Raw genomic sequence first — 17,573 nt, 5'->3', positions numbered from 1 at the left:
ATTAAATAGACATGTTGGAGATTGTAGCAAGTGTTTATTCTTGTATGTTAATTTCTGTTGCTAATTATTTGTGTAAAATTGTAATCACGCAAGAGTTTGTGTAGAATATATTTACAGGTTCAGGATCAATCAATGCACATCAATCCTCCAATAATCTTGTCTTCTTATTTATTGTAAGAAAGGTCATAAGATGTTTTTCTATCTCTGAAAGATATCAGAAAAGGAGAGATATACTAAAATTTTGAAATTGACTCACTAACAAATCATCCAACGTGGAATAGAAATCGAGAATTTCAAACCCATAAATGATAAATTTGTATTGCGTTTGTATTTTGTGATTATGTTTTGATATTCTACTATATTAGCATAATTATAAACACGAGCTAGCAAACGAGCGGCTTCTCACCCCTCTAACCTCTCAACAATTCAGCAAATGATCCTACATATCTCACCCTACTCCCAAGACCTCAAGACTTATTCCCAACTCCAAACTTTTGTCTCAAGTCTCAACCTATTGCTCTTGCTAAAGCCAAACCCGTTGTGCTGCCCAACAAATACAAAGCAATTTTTTGTTTCTTTTTTTGTTTTTTTTTTTGTTTTTACTTCAAATTGAAAGTGCTATAATTAGGGGTTGTCAAAGCAAATTATCCATCAATTTCCTTACATAAAGATCAATTTTTTTTTTCCAAACACATGATTGTCCAAGGGCTACGATATAACTGTTAGGTCCTCCAAGAGACTAATCAAGTATTTAAGAGTCGAATCTCAACTGCAACGTATTGTAGAAATTTTCTTCCTATGGGACGATCATCGTAAAAATGCTAGCCACTTGGATGGATTTCTACGAATCCTTCTTGATTTATGCTAGTGATCAGTGGAAAATGTATTGGATCGATTACCTCCAGAATAAATCGATTCAAAGAGATGGATATCTAAATTATCAAAAAAATAGAGTACAACAAAAAAAAAAAAAGGATATCATGTCTCACACATCACATCAACATTTACGACTTATGGTAAAAAGGTGAAGTCGTCACTTTAACGACCTTTTCAAAGCTGCCCCATATATTCTAAAAGAGGATAAGTCATAAAAACTTATTCAACCTTAGCTAAGTAACTTTTCTAGACAAGAAACACGAGATAATCCAAAATAATATTTACATCTACTGAGCTCGAATTATACCTCTCAGATAATAAATCTTGTCCTACTACTAACTTAACTACACCTACAGGGATCACATCAACACCTACCGCGCTCCCTGAGGTGGTACAATGTATCACACCACTTATACGGATGATGTAAAAATGATCACATATAGTATTGTAGTGCCTTTATCAAATCTACATTGTTTTTCAAAACATCACTTTGTACAAAAATTTGTATTAACCTCCCATTCTTCCTGAGTTTCAGATATCAAGCTACAGTCGCAATGAGCTTAAAATTTTTATTTATTGTTCATATGGGGTAATTCTCAATTTAGTCCCTTATTATTTGACGTGGTGCTGATTTCGTCCCTCATTTTTCAATTGACCAAATTTAGCCCTCTAATTTTCGAACATTTTCCCAAATCAATCCTTCCGTCCAAATCTCTGTTAAAGTAGACGGGGCGACTTGTTTAACCGGTGGAAGTGACCGAATCATCTTGCTTTTATTGTTGCGTTCTTTCCCCATTCTAGAGATGACCTAGAGGTAGCATATTTTAGTGATCGCCTTGTTCAGCGATTTCGGGAGAGGTAGCAGATTCTTACTGCTGTTGCCATTCTTTCTCCTCTCTGATTCCATTTCATCCTTCAACATGTTTCCCCTCTCCTTCCACCATTTTCATCCTGTTATTTTACATTCTAGCTTTTCATTCATTTGTCACCGAGTTTTGTCAAGCTTAGCATTCATCTGTCACCGAGTTTCGTCAATGATTGACTGTTATAGGCACTTGATAGAATTTAATCTCACTGAGTTTCACTTTCTCTCCGTTTCTCAAAAAGATTTACTCTTTCCAATCCTCCATGAGGCTACACCGATTCAATTTCTGTGCCCTACTTTGCGAAAGAAAAAATATGCTACTTTGTTATGTTATTTTGTTTTCGAAGTGCAAAAGGGAAGCTTTAAAAGTTTGTACAGTTGGAAGTTTGATCACGATGCCATATACAGATATACTCCCTCACTAAGCACTGTCAACTAATTTTGGCTAATTATTTTGTTGTAGCTTTTGTGTTTACATTTAAAAGTTTTAATTATGGAATATTGACTATATTATGCAGACATAGTTGAACTTGTTAAGGTGACTCGTGTTAAAATGGTGAGCCTTTTGAAAATTTTAATCTTTTAACACAATTTATACTTTTTCTCATTGGAAATAATGTGCTTTTAAATCTATTTCTGATGTAGGGCAAAACATATGTTGTATTTGTTGGACGTAATCCTGGTATTTATGATAGTTGGGCAGAAACACATAATGAAGTGAATAAATTTAGTGGTGCTTTACACAAATCATATTGGAGTAGAGAAGAGGCAAAGAAAGCTTATGGTGCATTTTTAAAGACACAGTCGAAACAACCCGTAGCTGCTTCATTTGCTTTCAGTGACAACAATTCTGTGACTTCAACTTCAAATTCCAGTTCAAATACAACACCTAACAAATCTGAAAAAATTGTTAAACTATGAGATGCTCAACTGGAGTTAAAACGTGAGAATCGCGATCATGCAACAAGAGTTGCGAAGATATATGAAAAGATTGATACAATATTTGAATCCTTGCACTTGTGATGACGATGGAACTTGTTATTGTTACTACTCAATTGTGTTATTAGTTATTAGTTAATGTTATTCTCAGATATTAACCCTTTGTGCTGTATCACTCATTACCAAACTGAATGATCTATTAGTTATGGTTTTCATATTTAATGGTCCCTTTTATCTGAGGAAATAAACAAGTGATATGATGTTTTTTAAACTGTTAATTACCATAGAAATGGATTTTTTTTTTTGTATTTTAAACAAATGAACCAGAAGGCTATGCGATAGATTCTCTTTGCGATAGCATGTGCAAAGTGAGATTATGCTTCTTGATGAATTTAAATAAAATGGGTTTGTATAAAACTAATGTGCTAGCATTGCTTGAATCAAGGAGCAGTCTACGTGTGTTAAAAGAAACTATTTACCTTTATACAAATGAGGTTGGAAGAAAGCTAATAATGAGCAAGTGTGTTAAAAGAAACTATTTACCTTTATACAAATGAGGTTGGAAGAAAGCTAATAATGAGCAAGTTCCCCATGCAAAGGACTCACCAAAACATATATCCATCGTTCCAAAACATAAACTCCAACACTAAAATATTGTGCCTAACCAAAACATAACAACCATAAGCACCAAAAATATCCACCAGTACCAATACACAACAACCACCAGTACCAATACACAACAAACACCAATACCAAAAGTCAAAATCCAAAATTCATACAACAAACATTGATCATTTCTTGATGACAGAAGATTGTGATGAAGTTATTTTCTTCTTCGAAATATTTGGGCCAGACCTAGGCTTTGACACTGGTTGAGAGATTGATTGAACTTGTCTTCTTGAATCACTTGATATCGATCGAAGTTTGGAGATTGTGGTGTAATTTCTACCACCTTTAACAAACACTGGTGTTTGAATGATGGTAGATTGATCCACCTAAATTCATTTCAACAATATGTTTAATAGTTTAATACATAGAAGCAAAAGCATAAAATGAAATTAAGTAAACTTACATTCACATTTGATAAGGTGTTCGAGCTCCCTCCAATCTGTATCTCAATTCTATTTGGTCTCTTCACCTGTATCAAAATTACAATTGTTAACAAAACTTTAAGAAACTATTTTCATAGAATGGTTTTAACTAACTTGTACTTTCTCCCTTGTATTGAGTACCGAATTGATGTTTGTTGGTTGGACACTACTTTGCTGTGAAGTTGCATCTTGTTGTGTGTTTGTGTCTGTCATCTGTCAACAATATGTTTAATAGTTTAATACATGGAAGCAAAAGCATAAAATGAAATTAAGTAAACTTACATTCACATTTGATAAGGTGTTCGAGCTCCCTCCAATCTGTATCTCAATTCTATTTGGTCTCTTCACCTGTATCAAAATTACAATTATTAACAAAATTTTAAGAAACTATTTTCATAGAATGTTTTTAACTAACTTGTACTTTCTCCCTTGTATTGAGTACCGAATTGATGTTTGTTGGTTGGACACTACTTTACTGTGAAGTTGCCTCTTGTTGTGTGTTTCTATCATCTGTACAAGTCCTTTGATTATGACCTAAATGGGCACATCTCTTGCATTTGTTTTGTCTATGTGGAGCTTTCAATTTGGTATGACATTTTGCTGGAGGTTCGTCAGGTTCTCTTCTTCTCAATTTAGCCGGTCTTCCAGCTTTTTTCTTATTATAAACTGGAGGAAGTGGAGGTGGAAACACACAATCTGGCCACAAATCAAGCCCATTAATCGGCATTATTGATCTTGAATAACATTTCTTGTAAGCTTCAGTCTTGTAGTAGTGACTAACAAAAGCCTCAGCGTCTTTATCTTTACACCAAAATGCACATAATGCATGCTTGCATGGAATACCTGTCAAATCCCATTGTCTACAACTGCAAGAATTTGTAGAAAGGTCCACCGTGTGCTGCTCTTGACTACTTGTTGCCTTAATTTCGAAGTGCATATCATCTGATTTCATAGGAATAAGTTTGGCAGCCTCCAAAGAAATTTTAGCTAAGATAGCTCTTATCCTTGGACAGTTTCTTGTATTCCATTTTTCAGCCTTCTCACGATTTAACTGAAATCGTCGCATCAACAAATTTCTGATTGCTTCAAACATTTCAATTATTGATTTATCTCTTGCATCCGAAATCAAACTATTGAAGCACTCACACATATTATTTAACAATATACCACATTTGGGGATAGTGTTGAAAAATGCCTTACTCCAATGATTCTCATGCTTTTTTGCTAACCACTCATATGCATTACGACCAATCTCCTTCAACTCTTGCATCCTCTTACGAAATTCTTGAACTGTTGTCGCCTTTGCAGCATCCCATAAAGCATTTTTAATGGCTACACTTTTATATCCATCATTTTTCATGTTGCTATGCATATGTCGTACACAAAATCTGTGCTCAGCATTCGGAAACAAACTGTCCAAAGCAGGAATCAATCCTTTCTGTTTGTCTGACATAAATGTCCATGCACAGTCATTTCCTAAGTTTATGTCAACAGCTAACAACCGCAAAAACCACATCCAAGTATCTTTTGTTTCTCCCTCAACTAAGGCATAACATATTGGAAATATATTATTATTTGGATCCAATCCAACAGCTGACAATAACTGTCCACCTATTTTTGATTTCAGAAAACAACCATCAACACCAATGACAGGCCTACATGTATCCTGGAATCCTAACTTGCATGCAGAAAAGCAAACATACATTCTTTGAAACCTCAGTCTAACTTCATCCTCAGTTAACTTCAAAATAACGGTGGCATCTCTATCAGTCTGTATCAACTCAACACAATAATTTCTAATTTTACCAAACTGCTCCTCAACACTTCCCTCGACCAAACTCAATGCCTTTCTCTTCGCTAGGTAAGCCACTTTCCTAGAAATCTCTGCATTCATCGATTCACGAATCTCATTCTTGAACTCAAGGCTTCCTAACTTGGGATTTGTCATGAATTTTTTGACAAATGTTTTCCCTAACCAACTTGAGGTAATGCATTTATTTTCAATCGTCCAAACGCAATTGTTGTGTTTCTCTTCGAAAGTTTTAACTTGCCAACACGTGTTGTTGGTCATCATCGAAACATGAATTAACCATCCACAATCATTGTTTCTACATTTTGTTCTAAGTCTCTTGCCATCATTCTTTATGAACATAACTGACATTCCTTTTCTGATGCAATAACTCTCAATTGCAAATTTTGCTTCTTTCTTCGAATTAAAAATCAGCCCAAGCTTCAATTGTGGGTTTTCGGAATTAGTATTTTTATCATAAATAGGGAAATCTCGTATTTCATCCTCATCATTAGAAGTTAATGGATTTCCAAAACCATCATCATTCACACAATCAACATCCTCTTCATGTTGTTGCATCATATGAAGCAACTCATCAGAAATGTGTCCATCACCAGTCATGTCTTTCTCTTTACTGACTCCTGCCTCATAATCCACAAAAGTTTCAAACAACCTATCATTTTCATCAAAATCATAATCACTTTCTTCAAATTCATCAACAACTTTGTTGATATTATCTATCTCAGATTCCCTGACATCTTTCTCCATCCCAATCAGTATGCTCCCCAACCCCGTCTGACCATCATTCTGCTCAATGTATATTTCAACCTCATAATTACTAGGAATATGGGGAATAATATCCAAAACATCTGTGTCAGTTTCCAAATATCTTCCATCTTTCAATGTTTCTCCAAATTTATGCCAAAACTTGATAGATTGCTTGTCTTTATAGCCTATATCCTCGCATAGTCCCACAATTCAATCATCCCTAAAATATCTCTATCAACATAGTCAAAATAATCGAATTGTCCACCGATATATTTTTTGTCATGAAGACTATATTTCATCTCCCCATTATAATAAAACTTAATTGTAAGGAAATCTGGTTCACCACAAAGTCCTAGAAAAATATGCACAATTAATAATTAATAACTCAATGAATTAATGAAAATTATGACATAGTAAATTAGCAAAACATTAAGTACTTCATTTGTGTATATCTTACCATAATTTGGAGTGTGATCCAAGCAAGTTTTACTACGTTGAGTCATTAAATAAGGGGAGAACGAGTATGATATCAACAAATCTACTTCACGGAGAATAAAAATACTCTAGAATGTATGGAAGCTTAGCTTGAGTTCTTCACTAGCTTTTTGTCACTCTGCTTGGAAAAGAAAATAATGGAATTACATTACCCTTCATATCTTTGAGCATGACTGGAATCATTTACGACCCCACAGGTCATCCGAGTTGGTATGTGGTGGGATGCTTGCCACATGAGGTCGCGGGGTCGAAACTCAGGGTAGTCGGGGCGTAAATCCCCGGTCCCTGTGCAACTCACCCCACCTGCCACATGCTCGCTCAGGATGCTGTGATTTACCTCCCTCGTGATGGCCTTGGGTCGAGTGCGGCGGGGGCGCTGGGGGCGAGCGATTTCGCCTTTTGCCACATGACTAGAATCATTTACAAATTCAATTTCATTCAAATACAAATTGAGTGAATGAAGTTTATATTTTACTTTACATAATCTCAACAAACGAAGTTTGGAAATGCTATTGTCGGAAATCATTTGTTTTCTATGTTACAGAATTGGAGGAGCATACCTGTCGTGAAGAGCAAACACACAACAAAAGTTGCCCTCACTTGTCAGAGTTGATCCAAAATCTCCAGTAAATATGTACCAAATGAGGGGTTTTTGATCTAGCTGTACTTGCATAGTTGTATCTGTATGAATGATAAGCTAAAATCAAAATAACAAAAAGAGGTGGGAGGGGAGGGGAGGGGAGATCTAGAGGAGGGTGAAATGGAAGCAGCGAGGAGAAAGAATGACAAAAGCTTGACAAAATACGCTACCTCTCCTTGCATCAATGAACAACACGTGAATCTCTGCAATTTCTAGGGCAACTCCAGAATTAGGGAAAACAGCACAAGATCTAAAAGTAACTGGTCACTTCCACCGGTTAAACAAGTCACCCCGTCTACTTTAACAAAGATTTGGACGGAAGGATTGATTTGGAAAGATATTCAAAAATTAGAGTACTAAACTTGGTCAATTAAAAAAATAAGGATAAAATCGGGATTACATCAAATAATGAAGGACTAAATTAAAAATTACCCCTTGTTCATATTTCGAGAAATCCTTTTATTTTGAAAAAAAATTCAAACAAACAATGATTGTCAAAAAAATTGATAATACATTTGACTATTAAACCCTATTACGAAAGTGTTTCTTTAGAAAAAAAACAATCCTGCAACGATTAGATAAGCAATTGCTTAAGTTAGAGAAGCGTTCATCCTCAAGATGAAAAATGCTGGGCATAATCAGGTAAAATGATAGAGTTTACAGAAGACCCCACGGGGAATACAAGGATGCACCATCTTGGCTAGGCAAAAAGCCTGCAACATATTTATACAAAAGTTGTGCATCATTTCTTTTTTCTGCGTGGTAAGAAAATGCAAAAATCCTGCTTGCCATTACCGAGAGCTCAACTACCACACCTTTACCTGATGCAACAGTTTATATCCCAGTCACTCGAATTCAACCACTACCGGAGTTTCGTTAACCTAGAACAGGACTGCCTAGAAGAAGAGTGCTTCAACGACACCTTTGGCTTCTCAAATGTAGGATGTTCTAGTATCTCTTTCGCTGATGGCCGTTTCAAAGGATCAGGATCCATCATAGCCTGCACAAATTCAGGGAAAGCAATCAGTTGATGGCACATCACTATAAACAACAATTTCTTTTGTTAGGAATGAGCCCTGTGCTGTGGGGCTCAGTAGAAGCTGGCACACCTTAATGGGATATTTCCACTTGGAAGTAAAATTTATGGTGTATAAGCAAAAAATAATTTAAACAAATCTAGTTATTACATGATAAGTTAAAAATTAAACAAAAATCTAGTTACCCAATGATCAGAAGACAGACTAAAATTGCTAATATCATTGAAGAAATTTCCATTCACTTAGCCAATCATTAGCCACAAAGCAAACTTAAATTGCCAAAAATTAAAAAGAAAATGTATGGTTGTATGAAGGCTGAAAGGCATAATCAAGTGCCCCTATTAGAAATCTGAAGCATTGGAAAGACCAAAAGGATAGATTCATCTTTCACTTGTGCCACAAAGACATTAACATAAACACTGAAAAGATAATCTCCTGAAAAGTATATGATAATCTATCCTGAGCTACAGGGTTTACTCGTTAACTCATCATTTGCAGGAAAAGTATGAAAGGTTGATTCAAAATGAGAACTCAACTTGTTCATAAAGAACCTTGGTTAAGTACCTTAAGCAATGTTTGAAACTGAATGGTGTATCCTGGAAGCAAAGGGATTTTGCCCTCTCTAAGGTTGGAGAACTGGGGACCAGAGTCAGGCAGAGGGGAACCCTTCACAAGTTCATAGACAGATGCTCCCAAAGAGAAGATATCCACCTTATCAAGATGCTCATACTTGTCATTTAACATCTCAGGAGGCATGTAACGTGAATCACCTTCTTCAACACACAGACTCTTGTCTATGAGTGTCGCACAACCAAAATCACCAAGTTTATAAATGCCCTCTTTAAAATAAATATTCTCAGGTTTGACATCCAAGTGGGCTATTCCTTTTTCATGCATAAAGTGCAGTGCCTTAGCCATCTGTAAAATTAGAAAGACAATTATGGAGTTAGTGTAGTGAATAACTTTATTCACCACAAGGTCTGCGTACTGACTGGAGTTGAACCTAATAGTATCTTACATGCACTTACGGCCTAATGTCATGTCCATCAGGATAAACTGCTAAAACTCTCTAAAGAACATATCTTTTTTACAAGTTTTAAGTTATCCCTCATTGTATGTTGTAGGGCCATATATGAACTATACACAGGCAAACCCATGTTTTCTTAAACCAACATACACCAAGGTAACCCCAATCTTGTAATTGTTTCATTTAAAACAAAAGGCAACAGATAAACATTTCAACATAAACTTGTATACAGGTTCAAGAAACATTTGTATCATATTTTATCAGAATAGTTAAGATTGATTGATGATATTTTGGTAGCAATGCAACAAATTTCAAAACTTTTAGCCACACTTGGTCTTGCAACTTCTATTATCAGTTATCACTATCAAGATTGACAGTCAATAAGAAGGATGAGCACTTCTTAGTTCATTTCCATCACTGACATGAATATATTAACAACCTGATCAGCTGCTTGTATAGTCAAAAGTTCCCAATTAAATTAGTTTTGTCTTCTACTATGACACCTCAGCTGCTGCTTTCAGTAAATATCTTAGTTACATTAAAGAGATTTCTGCCCTTATAACATTACTTTAGTTGATTCAAAATGCATGACATGTTATCAGTCATTCTTCACTTTAGATTCTAGTATGCACAAAGAGCTTACTCTCAAATAAGATGGAAACAACTATGTGCTGCAAAAGCAATTTACCAACTAGTAGTATAGAGTAATAGTCACTGCAAGATTTAAAGAACCTGATATATTATTTTGAAAGCTTCTTCTCTCTTGATATTCTGACCTGGACTTATGGAAAGACTTCGATCACACAGTTCCATTTGAATATACAGTCGTTCATTTTCAAACCAAGAAGTGTAATATCCAACTACATTCTCATGTGATCCTAAAATTGTAAAACAATATATAGTCAACAGTGGAATCAAGAACAAGAAAACTAGCTTCTTAGAAATGAGTATACCTAGGACGGCAAGAGCTTGAACTTCCATCAAAGCAGACCTCCTGAATATTATAGTTTTAAAATGCAAATTTAGCCAATCTTTGCTGCAAGTGAATAACAAAAACTTAAAGCAAACCTTTCCATGTCATGATGCAATTGCTTGTTGCTTTGCTTCACCGCATACAAGCAACCATCTATTCGTTTGAGAACCTTGAACACATTGCTAAAGTTCCCATAACCAATTTGCTGGAGAACAATGTAACCCATGTTAAATATAGTTTGCAAGCAATAAAGTCTAGGAAGTATTATGAAAAAAAAGTAAGAAATCCACCATTATAACGAGGTTGATATGTTTTCATTGCATACCTCAATTTCATGAAAATCAGTGTGATATCGTGAAAGGCCATCTCCACCAATTGAGACTACACAAAATAGCAGCGTGAAATTCAAGAAAGCAACCTCAACAATTAGCAAAAGAATATATATATTCATTGTGCATTCATGACCATGGAAAATTACAAACATGTGCCACATGGAATCAAAAAGAAATATAGTGCATAACAGCCTTTGACAAATCCTTTATGTAAAATACTCGATCATGTTTTTACCAATTAAATCAAAATCTCATTGATGAATATCTAAAATACTTATCATTAATGTGTCATGATATGACTAAATTGGATCGATGCATTATGCATGCATTTAATGTATATAATAGATAGTATTGAATATAAATCAAACATATAGAAGCAGGATAGTATTGAAAATAAGCCAAACATATAGAAGCGGCGATAGTATTGAATATAAGTCGAACATATAGAAGCAGATTAATTGCATCTTCTATGTTTATGTCAGAGATAAAAGGCCCAATGATATAATGATTTTAGATGCCAACTATAGAAACTATAGATCAATGAAACTCACAACATAGAATAAGCATTCTGTCCTCATGAAAATGAAAAATTACAGAAATAACTAAAAAGAAACACCTAGGCATAATGAAATTCAAAACCAAAAACCAAGAGAAGGTGAACCTGTGGATTTAAATCTTCTGTCACCAAAAATATCTAGAACCTTTGATGATGTTTCCTTCATGTATGGATTCCTGATGCAGGGTGGTGGTGTGACTCTACTCCGCAAAACAATTGCTGACTGAGAAACATAACTTCTCTTCTTCTGTTGTCCAATTTGAACTGATTTGTTATTCATATTTATATCAGAATCATAGTCATTTAACCGATTCTCCACAGCTTGATGGCTTGGAACATTGACATAGAGGGGTTTATTAGGAGAGAACTCTGAAAGAACACAGAAAATTATTACAGAATTAGCTCTATATAGGCATATATTTGTAGATGGGGCTTCATTTGACTTATCATAGCACATTCAACTACTATGAGTCACTGAAATACGTTTAAAAATTTGTTTGGAAGAAGTAAGCACTACTGCTTGGATGGCAATTAATCTTAATTCCTCGAATGTTTCTTAAATAAATGTCTCCTGCTGTGTATTTTTACAAATAATGTTACCCTATAAGCTTTTACTGATTTATTTGGTAAAAATAATAGAAGAATGAACTATAAAGGAATTGAGATGTTTGTTTTATTATCATTGTGGAGTATATATATACATAAATCATAGACTAAGTCTAGGGTTAGAGGTTAAGCCTCTTTATTTAAACTTTAATTTACACTAATAAATAAATAAATAATGGAAAAATGTCAATATAAGATATTTCCTAATACTCCTCAAGTTGAAGAGTGAATGCCATCAAGTTCCAACTTGTTCCACAGATTCACAAGCTGATCCTTTCCTAAGCCTTTGGAAATACATCAACTAGCAGTGGCTGTGAAGTTACCAAAAAAACAATTCAATCATGAAAGATAAGATTTGCCGCAATGTGTAAAGCTGTCTGATTGTCACAAAACAATGGTACAGGAGTTCTTGAGGCATCTTTAAGTCATCTAGCATATAACGCAACCAAGTTAGCTCCAAACTTTTGTTAGTCATGGCTCAATATTCAGGCTCAGCTAGTGATCTAGAGACGTTAGCTTGCTTCTTTGATTTCCATGATATGAGAGAATCTCTAAAGAAAATGCAACATATTGTAACTGATCTTCTTGTGATGTCTTGTGACACGACAACCTCATAGCTTGTTGCTAATGTGGGGGTCAAGGACGGCCTGAGTGTATGTTTTGGGTTCTGTGTGATTTGTGATAGCAACTAGAAAAGCAAAATGGGAAGGTGAAAAAATGTGAATAGTATAAATACCCCGAATTGGCTTTGATATGATTAACCAGGTTAAGTTAGACTCAGCGTACTTGATATCTTGTGTCTAAATGTGCAAGGACTTAGGAACACAAGAAGTTAAGAGAAAGATACAGTGAGCGAGAAGGATGGCACGGAAAGCGAATCGACAAGCTTGGTGCATCTGAGGGACGAAAAACTGTGGAAGAGTACACTGACGGACGAGAAGGACCCGCGCAACACTTCCAAGGGACAAGAAGTCGAGAAAGAAGTCTGCTCAAGAAAAAGGTCAGTTAGATTCAAGTGAGCTCAACCTTGGATGGCCGGAAAATCACCCAAGCGATCAAAGTCACAGCCGGACAAGTCCAGGCGCATAAACCAAAGTCCAGGCACCCGGGTCCAGGTGCTCGGAGCAGTACGGACCAAGACAAATGACCGTTGCAGTGAGGATCAGACAAGCCACGTCAGCAAGACTCCAGGTGCCCAGACTGCATCCAAGCGCTCAGGTACCGATAAGTCCTTATCAGTTAGCCGTTGCAGAGTGGATCGAAGAAATCGAATCTAGGCATCTAGAGCTGCCACGTCCGACCAGCAGGTTATAAATAAAACCCTGGTCCGTGTAGTTTAAAAACAACACTCGTTTACAACTCTGTGATTTCATTTCTTTTATTTTGCGCTGTCAACACTTGTAAGAGGCTACTCCGCCTTCACCGAAAGAGAACTTCTAGTGAGCTGTTATTTGCCTTGGATTAACAACCTCTCCGGTGGTAACCAAGTAAAAGTTCTTTGCCTCTTATTCTTTTAGTTTATGTTTTTATTGTTCAACTAACGTGTGTTGGTCCTTGCTAAGAAAGAAAGTAAAAGAAAGTGTTAATCTGATTTGCAAGGCTATTCAACCCCTCCCCCCCCCTATCAACCTTACCGAGACCTACAAATAGAAAGAAAGTTGGAGAGTGGATATCAAGTCCGTTATTGAACTTGGTGTCAAGGTAGACTGATTAGCTTGAGATGATATTAAGAAGTCTTTATGCCACACTAGAGGTTGCTTAGGTCGTGTTGATTATCTTGGAGGTGAAATGACAACAGTGGTTAGTTCAGAAGAAGTGTTTGAAAGTTGTGTAGTTTCAGTTTCTAGTGTGGATGTGGAAGAGTGAGTAGTGCTAGAAGGAACAATAGGTGTGGTTTGCATATGTGGAAGAGATGGGTTCATGTGTATTAGTTGTTTTTGTTTGCTAAAGTTGGTAAGAATGAGAAATAGAAGGAAATTATGACATGACATGTCATGTTTTTGTGGTCTCAAAAAGAAAATTGAGCACTATAAAATTAGAATTTGATGGGGTTAAGGTGGATGAAAAAGGGAAGATAGTTTCATGAAACTTCACATCACAACTAACAAAAAATTTCTCAATTTTCATATCATATAGATTGTTCCTTTTTATTAATCAGATATCCAACAAAGATATAACATTTGGCACATTATTCAAATTTATAAATTAGGTATACAACAGTTGCATAGCATAGACAACCAAAACCTTCAAATGATCAAGTGAGGGTAGGTAATTGTAAGAATTTCACAAAGTGCTTTATTAGAGAGCAATGAAGATAGTAACCGATTAATGAGGTAAATTGTAGTTAAAACACACTTACCCCAAAATGCAAAGGTAATGAGACTAAAACAGTAATGCTCGTGCTATAATGAGAATGTGTGATGCTTCCTTTTAACAACTCCATTTTGTGGTGAAGTGTATGCACAAGTGTGTTGGTATTAAATGCCATGAAATTTTTAAAAAAGAAAATCTCATAGATAAGAATTCAAGACCATTGTCTACTATGATTGCTTTGATATGGGCATGGAATAGAGTATGGACAAAACCAATGAAAGATTTTAAAATATTTTGGGTTTTAGACTTATGTTGCATAAGATATATCCATGTGCATTTTGTAAAGTAATCTACAATGGTAAGGAAGACTTGTTCCCTTGTGTGTGGATACTTTATGAGGACCCACCGACCCAGATATCGCAATGTAATAATTTGAATAGAGCATGAGTTGATATGGAACTTGATGAAAATGGAAGTCTTGTTGATTTTAACATGGGACAAATAGTACAATTATTATCAGAAGAATTTGAAGATAATTTAAGATGAAATGATGATGGATGTCCAAGACGCATACGCCACAAATCGGAATGATATGAAGCTTAATGACAGGTTGGTGTTCTTTGCAACGGATGCATATAATAGAGACCATCATGTTGGTTACCTGAGTCAATTATCTTTCCCCTAGTCAAGTCACGTAGGATACAAAAAGTGAGCCAGAAAATGACAACAATTTAGGGTAATTTTGTTCAAAAGTAGAAACACACATAATATCATCCAAAATAATATCAGAATTGAAGGGTATAGTGCTAGTTGAAGTGATTGAAGCTTTAGATACGGTTGGTAAATTAACAATAAATATCGATGATGATCGTGTTTTAGTGAAAAGTGTGGAATTAAAAAAGGTAGATCCGCTACCTTAGCGGCCCCCCTAGTGTCGGCCCCACGGATATGGAGGGAGGTTCATGCAGGTACGCAGGCCATAGGCGCATGGCGAGGTAAACCCCAGGTCGTCAGTTCCTGAGAATCGACCCCTGGCCATTACGCCAGAGATACCATGCGCCCACCGTCTGCGCTACGCCCTGGGGGCGAAAAGTGTGGAATTAAAAAAAAATGTGGAACCGCCACATCAGCGGCCCCCCTAGAGCCGGTCCCACGGATATGGAGGGAGGTAAAGAAAAGTGTGGAATTAAAGGTGATACAATCGGTGGCTCTACTATCCAAATTCAAAGCTTAATGAATTCAAAATTAATCAAAGCATCAAGAAAAGGAAACAGACTTGTCACACTCACATGAGTATTTTTATTACTAGCATTATGGTTTGGGATCATCATTGATAAAGCACGAGGACATTGTTGAAGTAGCTCTGTGGAAAATCGTTGCAAGACATTGAACAGATTTGATATTTGGCTTGTTTTTCTATTGTCCTGTGGATGAAGTCCATGTGTAGATTGAGGGAAATTTGTTACATTATTTGTAATCTGTTGAACTTCATATTGTTGTTGTTGTTGTGATTGATCTTGTCAGTTGTCAAGTTGATCTGAATAATGGATGAAATATGGATTGGATGAATCCATGATTGAAGTGACGTTGTTGGTGTTTTACTGATTGAGTAAACAAATGTTTGCTAGCAATGATAGTAAGCAAGGGTTGCCGACATCAATCAATAATGGAAGAGGAGGCTACGTTTGGTGTGATGGCTATGGTGTGGAGAGACGATTAGGGTTGGCATTGATACCATGATAAAAATAATAGAAGAATAAGCAATAAAGGAATTGAGATGTCTATTTTATTATCATTGTGCCGTGTGTGTATATATATATACACACACACACAAATCATAGGCTAAGTAATTTCCTTATATATATATATATATATATATATATATATATATATAAGGTCAATATAAGATATATAATCACGGAATTTATAATTTAATTTACACTATAAATAAATAATGGAACAGGTCAATATAAGATATTTCCTAATATTTTCTGCTTACTTTACAAAAATCAAAGTAACAGATTTTCCTCCACAATTTAAAAAAAAAAGGCTAAAACTTTGTTCGATGTGAAATTCATCCTATAACTTAAATTCTTTACAGGGTCCATCGTATTTAGGGGTCACAATAGTTAAAACATACAAAATATAAAATGGAAATAGAGAAAAGATCTTTGGATCACTGATAATCAAATCTATGGTCAATGAAAAAGGTTAAAGAGAACCAGAAATAGCTTGATTAGCAACGCAAATAAGAGTAAACTTGCACGAGCTATATCACAGGCTGCTTTTGCTCCATCAGATAACGAACTAACAATTTACTGGGAAAAAAAAAAAAGAGAGATTGCACAAAAAGAAAACCTTAAAACTACCAAGCAATACCACTTTTACAACTTTCATTCAAAAAAAGAATACCACTTTTATGACGTTTGTTCCTGCTATTCGTTGTCTTTTCCGGCGATTTTGGGCACGGAATGTTCTCCTGTGTGGAACCCAACTTTAAAAACGAATATACGAAGGTTAATAATCACCGAAATCCAAAATAAGAAGAAATAGGCCTCCAGCTCACCTTATCGAACTGAAACCCGTTGTCAATCTGTTGGGCATCTGGTGTGATGTAATCTGGAGTACTAAAAAAGCGAACAAAATACATCTACACTCAACGAAGAACAAAAATCGTCAATTAATCTGAAATAGGAAATTTCGATCGCTTACCAGAAGAAGTCTTGGCTGAGAATGCGATCCCTGTCCTCGCCTTCCTCCTCCACGTCAGCGACAGGGACGTCCTCAACACCCTCGGCCTCCAAAATCTTCTCAAAGCGGAGAGGCGAGTCAGCGGAGGAGGAGAATCCTGGGAAGGGGGACAAGTTGACGTGCCCTAGCTGGAAGCTGAGACCACCGTCTGCAGAACTGCCTTCCATGCCTGGTGCCTCCGCCTGCCGCCCGACCCTTCCCGACCTAACTCCCGACCTTGGGGTTCTCGATCTCGTCCTACCTCCCACTTCCCCACTTTTAGTACACCGACTCCGCCAAAATTAAAAACAACAAAAAATACAAAGAGTTTAAATTTATAAATACTAAAGAATATGGACGAATGATTTGGCGGGAGAAAACATTTCGATCTTTGTCTTACCAAACAAACAGCCCCACTTTGTTACCCTTCGTTTCATCAACATGAATCCGCGTAAATGTGAATTAGAGAATACCTGGACACTTGACACTTTTATTGAACCGGGTCGAGCTACGTCCGAATCGGACTGATTTAGGGT

General features: G+C 36.0%; 1 protein-coding gene across 7 annotated transcripts; it reads right to left on the bottom strand.

Annotated features, from left to right (window-relative positions):
- Positions 1-8,076: 8,076 nt before the first annotated feature.
- Positions 8,077-17,344, bottom strand: LOC122047404 (wee1-like protein kinase). Of its 7 annotated transcripts, none has more exons than XR_006130533.1 (10): positions 17,020-17,344; positions 16,874-16,934; positions 16,720-16,801; positions 11,494-11,757; positions 10,826-10,881; positions 10,596-10,705; positions 10,481-10,521; positions 10,304-10,405; positions 9,065-9,418; positions 8,077-8,463 (listed from the first exon to the last, which is right to left on the bottom strand). XR_006130533.1 is itself a non-coding variant. In XM_042608677.1 (10 exons), exons 1-10 carry the CDS (start codon positions 17,223-17,225, stop codon positions 8,326-8,328), a joined length of 1,458 nt encoding a protein of 485 aa, XP_042464611.1. In that variant the 5' UTR covers positions 17,226-17,344; the 3' UTR covers positions 8,077-8,325. The 7 variants fall into 7 exon arrangements, 6 of the variants coding, with proteins under 6 accessions (XP_042464611.1, XP_042464612.1, XP_042464613.1 ...); XM_042608677.1 differs by having other exon boundaries at positions 10,260-10,405; XM_042608678.1 differs by having other exon boundaries at positions 10,260-10,405; positions 16,723-16,801.
- Between the last annotated feature and the right edge of the window lie 229 nt (positions 17,345-17,573).

The sequence above is a fragment of the Zingiber officinale genome, chromosome 2B, assembly GCF_018446385.1.
Source record: "Zingiber officinale cultivar Zhangliang chromosome 2B, Zo_v1.1, whole genome shotgun sequence".
NCBI classification, from domain to species: Eukaryota; Viridiplantae; Streptophyta; class Magnoliopsida; order Zingiberales; family Zingiberaceae; genus Zingiber; species Zingiber officinale.
The sequence above is the reverse complement of the archived record's forward strand: the minus strand, read 5'-3'. Positions and strand labels throughout refer to the sequence as shown.